Source organism: Sinocyclocheilus rhinocerous, unplaced genomic scaffold (genome assembly GCF_001515625.1).
Source record: "Sinocyclocheilus rhinocerous isolate Xijiao unplaced genomic scaffold, SAMN03320098_v1.1 scaffold1004, whole genome shotgun sequence".
Taxonomy (NCBI): Eukaryota; Metazoa; Chordata; class Actinopteri; order Cypriniformes; family Cyprinidae; genus Sinocyclocheilus; species Sinocyclocheilus rhinocerous.
The window spans coordinates 45,741-52,909 of NW_015627248.1; the positions used below are offsets into that span (position 1 = coordinate 45,741).

Here is a 7,169-nt window from a genome sequence, read left to right on the forward strand (position 1 = left end):
TTTTTATTACACTCTTTGCTTTAGCAGATTTTCTTATTAAAGGGGTCATATGATGTTGCTAAAAAGAACATTATTTTGTGTATTTGGTGTAATGAAATGTGTTTATGCAGTTTAAGGTTCAAAAAACACATTGTTTTCCACATACTGTACATTATTGTTTCTCCTCTATGTCCGCCTTTCTGAAATGCGTCGATTTTTACAAAGCTCTTCGGTGTGCTGTGATTGGCCAGCTATCCAGTGCGTTGTGATTGGCCGAATACCTCAAGCGTGTGACGGAAATGTTACGCCCCTTACCATACTGTGATGCCTTGTCCCGGCCGGAGCGACGAGACAAAACCAATAAAACCCATTATAAACGAGGCATTTGTTGCATCCAGTGGGGACATAAATACTGATTATAATGACTTATACTGTCCTTTTTGCAACGCGCCGCGCAAACATAAATCGTGTACTCTTTTGGAAGACCAAACAAAGTATTTTCGCTTTTGCAACGAGGCGGTGGCGGTGGCAGCAACAATAAAGTTCCTCCTTCTTTCTTTGCGTGAGCATGTGGGCGGCGTTATGCAAATCTTCCCACATCGTGACGTAGACATGTGGGGGCGTGTTAGAACGAGCCGTTTTAGGAGGGCGTGGACGAGTCTTAACTTTTATAAAGAATATCTCTGGGTTTGAGACTTTAGTCTTTGCAACTTTAGGGATCTTATCTATTCACGAACAGCTTGTAATCTTGAAAACTTGAAATCGCATCATATGACCCCTTTAAAAGGATAGTTCCAGTGTTATTACAGTATTTATATAGTAATATAGTATTTGTTAATATTTTGAATTAGCTTTTATTTTAATATTTTCAGTTTTCGTAATTTTGCACTTTTTTATTACTTTTTTAATTTTTTAGTAATGTTTTTAAATGATTCTGTTTTGCTTTTTTTGATCTTTAGTCATTTTAGCACTTCGACTTTTGTTTACTATTCCAAAGATCCATGAAACTGCGTATTTTCAGATATTGTGTACACCATTTTTTATTAGGTTTAATCTTTTACTTGTACTTTCATAAGGAAACTTATAAAGATTGTCTAGTAATACAAATTGTGTTTTTATGTCTCATTCAGGGTCGTAAGCGGTCTGGCACCGATACATCGGGCGGTGTTTGGCTTAGTACCTCCAGCTCAAAACTCAACCAGATGTACGGAGTCAAAGCCTGGGCCAGCTGGGTGAGAATGAAACCGGGACAAAGAGAACAGGAGCAGCAGTCCCGTAAGTTCACACATATGGGTCAGAACATGGAGTCGCTACCTCTCCCGTCTGCTTCGTGACTCACGCAGCATGTGTCGTTAATAAAGGTCACTGTCACAGTTAGTGTGTGACATTGCACTGACCCACCATGTGTCTTAGCAACTTTTTCTTCTCCCACTGTGTCTTATTCAGGAGGCCCCATGACTATGAAGGAGGATTTGTTGCAGTGCACTTCTGCGGATCTCAGTTATGGTCTGTGCCGTTTCATTAAGGAGGTCCGCAGGCCGAACGGCGAGCCTTATGAACCTGATAGCATCTACTACCTGTGCCTAGGCATTCAGCAGGTTTGACCTTAAAAATAAATAATTTGCTCCTAAATCCAGCTTGATCTGTTATTACATCGTAGCTTCAGATAAATGTAATCATATGTAAATATTTTATTTTGATTTGTGTTTTTTTTTCTTTTTTGATGGATGTTGTATTATATGTTCTAATAAGCATTTTAAGTGACACATTCTGTCTCGACTCAATTTTTAGTGTCTGCTTGAAAATGAGCGTCTTGAAAATATCTTCACGGATTCACTCTATAGTCAGTTCATCAGTGACATCACCACACTGCTGAAGGACTGGGGAAATATGTTGCCACCTGGAGGTAACCGTCCTTTTCAAAATCATCTCATTTTTGTCACGCGCTGAAAAAACATAATTGATTGTCACATATAATATAGCCTATTAACAAAACCAAAGTCCAACAAAAATTAAGACTAACCTTTCAGACCATTTGAACAGTGCAGTAAAAGAAATGGCAGTTCTAGACACATCATCCAAAAGCTTATATTTTATTGGTCAAAAATATTTTCAGCGTTAATAAGCACAAACCTTAACTTATTTGTATGCACACCAGCATATAAGAGTCTTAAATGTTTACATGTAAAGCTGATTAGCTTAATACCTTGAAATGTAATGCATTACTCCAAATAAAAATGTTTTAATTTACATTTTTGTAATTATATTGCTGTGCATGGTTTGACATCATTTCAATTGAGAGACTAAATAGAATATTTTTACTTTCAAAAATTACTTGTTTTTAAATACAACTGAACCAGTATATTTTAGTATCATTAAGATGTTATTTATTTTTTAATTTAATTGTATTTTTGTTTTCATTTTAATTTTAGTAAATTTATTTTGTAATTTTATTGTTTTTTTTAATTTCAGTTTTAGTTATTTTAGTCATCAAATTTTTAGTTTTTTTGGCAACAGGCTGAAATTAAATAAATGTAAGGTTTATAATGTTTATTTTATCTATAATAACTCTGAAATTGACTAGTAAAAAATATAAAAGCTATGACTAGTTAAAAATTGTGAAATTCTTCATTAAAAAAAAACACCTTTCCTAATTTTTTTAATTGATGAAAAGTGACAGTAAAGACATTTATAATGTTACAAAAGATTTATATTTCAGATGATGCTGTGCTTTTGAACTTTATATTCATCAAAGAACCCTGAAAAAATGTATTGGTGTTTCCACAAAAATATTAATAGTTTTCAACATTGATGATAAGAAATGGTACTTGACCACCAAATCATCATATTAGAATGATTTCTGAAGGATCATGTGACACTGAAGACTGGAGTATTGGCTTCTGGAAATTCAGCTTTGACATCTCAGGAATAAATTACATTTTAAAGCATATTAACATAGAAAACAGTTGTTTTAAATTGTAATAATATTTTCACAATATTTCTGTTTCTACTGAATTTTGATAGAATAAATGCAGCCTTGGTGAAAAACATTTAAAAAATCTACCCAACCCCAAACTTTATATTTATTATTTTTTTGTCCCTGGTACAAGATTTAAAAATTCACTCTTGTTGTGAATATGCTTTTAAGGCAATCACGACGTCTGTTTTTCTGTTTCTTCAGGATATATACACTCACGGGTTGAGGAGGAGTACCTTTGGGAATGCAAGCAGTTGGGCGCTCTGTCTCCGATTGTTCTGCTCAACACGCTGCTGTTTTTTGGATCCAAGCTGCTCAACCTCAAAACGGTTGAAGAGCATCGACGCCTTGCATTCTCCAATGTCTCCCACTGCTCGAAGACCACCAAAAATGGCATGACCGCTTACCTTTGCTTCAAACTACCTGGCAAGGAAGAGGAAAAGGACAAAAAAGGTGAGGGCTGTGCTGAAGATGCAATGGCCACATAGTGTTGAAATCTTAATAGAGCTTCGTGTCACGTGAGCGTGCATCTGTGCTCATAATATTTCTTGATTTGTGTTAATTGAACATCAAGCACCAGCTGGTAAAAGGAGGAGAGAGGAAGAGACTGTGGAAGAGGAGTTTTTGGAGATGCCCGAAAATGTGGAGAACCCCTTACGCTGTCCTGTCAGACTCTACGAGTTCTATCTCTCAAAATGGTGAGTGTTATTTTAAAGGCAGGGTATGTGATTTTTCAAAAACACTTTAGAAAACTGATTCGGGCCGAATAGCAAAACAAACTTGTAGCCAATCAGCAATAAGGGGCGTGTCTACTCGTGATGTGGAGGAGAGAGCTTTCAGTGCATGGGACGGACATTAGCTGAGCCGAGCGACAGAAAGATAGAGATGGCGGATAAAAAACAAAAGAGGAAAACGTCTGCGGAACGATAAGGCAAGAAGTAGGACCCGTGTAAATATCGGATCAGCTTTCCAGTGCTGGAGAGAACTCAAGGAGCGGAGGCCTGCGATCGGACGCCGAGGTTGCTTTGTTTCTTCTCAATAGGTGAGTAACACCGTGTCTACAACAGCTAAAGTCTGCCTACACTGGACGCGATCAAACGACCGTTGAAAACCATTTGAAATGTGTGTCAGCACGTCATAAATAGAACCCGGCAGCAGTTTTCTGTCGGGGATTTGTTGCGCCGCACCGCTCACGTCCGTAGACACGGTGTAACATTGGTTTTGCTTTGTTTCACAGAACTAATCGTTGCCTGGGTTGCGTACGTATATGTGGGGCGGAGCTATCAAAATAGGGGCAAGACCCTTTTGGGGTAGTGGCGTGTTTGTTTTGGTGATTTCAAATATCAACATTGGCTACCAGAAATCGCTTACTCTGCCTTTAAAGGGATAGTTCACCCAAAAATGAAAGTTGTCATGATTCACTCACCATTATATAATTCCAAACTTGTATGTTTTCAATGGGAGCATGTTCAGTGAAAGTGGATGATAATTTTTTACTGTAAAGTCGTCCTTCCTCTGCTAAACAGTTAAACTTGCATCTCATTTTGTGTTTTACAGAAGATTGAAAATAACACTCATTTGATATTTTGGAGTGAACTATTCATTTAGTGTAGTTTATTACTCTCTTCCTTCTTATATCACGTTTTTGTGAATTTTTGAGACTGCATTCGAAATATGCAGATCCTTGAATGATGCAGCTTGAGTTTTGCTTCATTCAAATTGCTCTTGCTTGGAGGAAAAGAGCACTTTTTCTGGTGCTTTCAGTAGCAAGGCTTTATAATGTTCATTCTCTTGTATATCCACAGCTCAAACTCTGTGAAGCAGCGTCCAGATCTTTTCTACCTGCAGCCCGAGGCCTCTTGCCACCCCAGCAGCCCTGTGTGGTACTCAGCCCAGCCACTGGATAGCATCATGATGGAGAGCATGCTCACACGTATCCTAGCTATACGGGACATTCACCTGGACTCTAAACATCAGCAAAAGGACCTGGACTCATCAGATGAAGAAAGCTCTTAATGAAAACCTACAAACTTTGATACCTTGCTTTAAAAAAGAGCTTAAAAAAAAAAAAAAACATGAGACATTTAATGACATCTACATATTACTTTTATTCAGATGGGAATGGAATACAAACAGAAATGAACGAAACTGAAATTGTGCACAAGCTCAACAGACATTCCTTAAGTCATTTATCATGAATGTTACAGAAAATGAAATTTGAAGGGGAATTGTTTGGTTTTTAGTCACAGTAGATATTGTTTCTCAGTACTTAGTATTATTTAGTGAAAGCTTTTTAAGTTTAAACAGTCATCATGTCATTGTTGGTAACCTTATATATGAAAATATATATGAATTCTCATATGTATGACTGGTTTGCTTCTGGTACAATTTATAAGGGTTGCCCCTGATTTTAACCTGCTTTTTTTTCACAATGGCTATTTTCTCCACTTATTGATATGTAAAGGATCATTCACACTAAAAACAATTTGCAGCCACAAAACAGTATTAGTGATTTGAGCAACAGTTGGCGATACAAATTTATAATAACACTCCGCTATGAGAGGACAGACAGTAAAGATAGAAATCCCATTGCATTTTAATGGACAAAAATTTGCATATTCCCATGTGTATAAAATGCACAGAAGAAAAAGACAATTTTGAATGTTAGTATCTGCTGAAATGAACTTTTTCTAGACCACAGACATACAGGTGGCCTCAAAACTAATAGATGTACTAAAAGCTCCAATTTTGATTTCACTGGGTCTTTAAGAAATAGAGATTTAAAAAAGTACTCTTTCTGGCAGTCAAGACCTTGCTTGGTTTCTGTAATTAGATGTTTCGCTTCTAGAAAAGATGTTAATGCAACATTTATGAGTGTGATGCATTTATGGATTCAAAGTGTCCTGTCTCAGTCAATAGAGGGCAGTCCTGCTTTGTTAGTTCAAATGACAGGACTTTGACAGGGCAACAATAGGGAATCAAATAAGCAATGTTTAGCCACATGATTATGCTGATATTTGCACAGATAGATGCAGCGCCAGCCTACGATGTAAAGCCAATTGTCATTCGCTACCATGGTAACAGAGACAAGAGCTGTTGCTTGTGCTTCGCACTGGATTCTGAATGTGCTGCTGCTGTTGATAATCATGCAATTCAGATATGAAAAGCACTTATACATATATATGCATCAGCCTTTAGTGATGCAATTATTGTCTAACTTAACCTGAACGTCCCACATCAGGACCTTTAATTTAGCCTCCAACTGACTTTCAGCATTGCCTGGCTAACATAAGGGGAGCAATATATAAGTGAGGCAGCTGAAGTATTTATATCTACAGTTGTTAAAGGGCAAATGCTGTTTGCTTGATCACTATATTTTCTACCAATTGTTCGTAAATGTACAGTTGGTCATGGCTCATCTCGGGGACAGATTATATTGCCTGTTCAAAAAGAGTGTGTGGGCGTGCTCCGGGCAGATGAGGTGTGATTCGAGAGGGTTCGAGAATGAGAGGAGAGTGTGGGAGAGAGAAGTACAACAAAGACAGACAATCTGGCAGTGCATGACTGAATCGTTGTTTGAAAAACGTACAATGTCAAACTTTGCATTTTTAAAAGCCATGCTGTTGCATAATTTGTGCTAACCATTTCATTTAGATTTACACCGATAAGACAAGGATATTGGCAAATGTAGATAACATCTGATGAAAATCTAAGCCATCTTATTAGAGGTCAAACCAAATTGAGATAAAAGTGACTGAAAGGAAATGAAATGAGAGAGGCAAAAAAAGTCCTAAGCTCCTGATAAGTGCTAAAGCCCTGAAGCATCCTCAGAACTCAGGGGAGGGAGCTGAGAGAGTGATAGTGAGGCAGTAAGAGAGAGGAGGGAGAGAAAGAGCTGCCGTTGGTGTTGGAAAAAGAGGCTATTTATCAAACCAACTGTGTTTCTGTGTGACGAAGGACAAGACTGAGAGCTGAAAGATAATGCTGAAATACAGACTGGATGCCTGGATTCCTGTACACTTTTCACACCTGGACCACCAGCGCATAAGGGACTTGGACCAACCATCTGTCATCCAGCGATGCTATGATTGCTAGAGTTACGTCAGTGATTAACAACATGAAGAGAAGCAATGCAAAGAGACCATGCCGAAGTGTTATGCCACATTTGAATGAGGAAGGGAAGTGAGTTTTTGCTCTAATACTGTGCATTTTT

At 37.7% G+C, this 7,169-nt stretch overlaps 1 protein-coding gene across 2 annotated transcripts in view; it reads left to right on the forward strand.

Annotated features, from left to right (window-relative positions):
- The window catches only part of LOC107725224 (zinc finger MYM-type protein 4-like), a 39,436-nt gene extending 34,422 nt beyond the window's left edge, over window positions 1–5,014 (forward strand). For both annotated transcript variants that reach the window (XM_016534417.1, XM_016534425.1), the window contains exons 24-29: window positions 1,110–1,254; window positions 1,426–1,577; window positions 1,771–1,885; window positions 3,161–3,409; window positions 3,531–3,654; window positions 4,762–5,014. In XM_016534417.1, coding sequence (XP_016389903.1) covers window positions 1,110–1,254; window positions 1,426–1,577; window positions 1,771–1,885; window positions 3,161–3,409; window positions 3,531–3,654; window positions 4,762–4,972 — 996 coding nt within the window. In that variant the 3' untranslated portion in view covers window positions 4,973–5,014. The remainder of the gene's footprint in view (window positions 1–1,109; window positions 1,255–1,425; window positions 1,578–1,770; window positions 1,886–3,160; window positions 3,410–3,530; window positions 3,655–4,761) is intronic.
- Window positions 5,015–7,169: the final 2,155 nt, after the last annotated feature.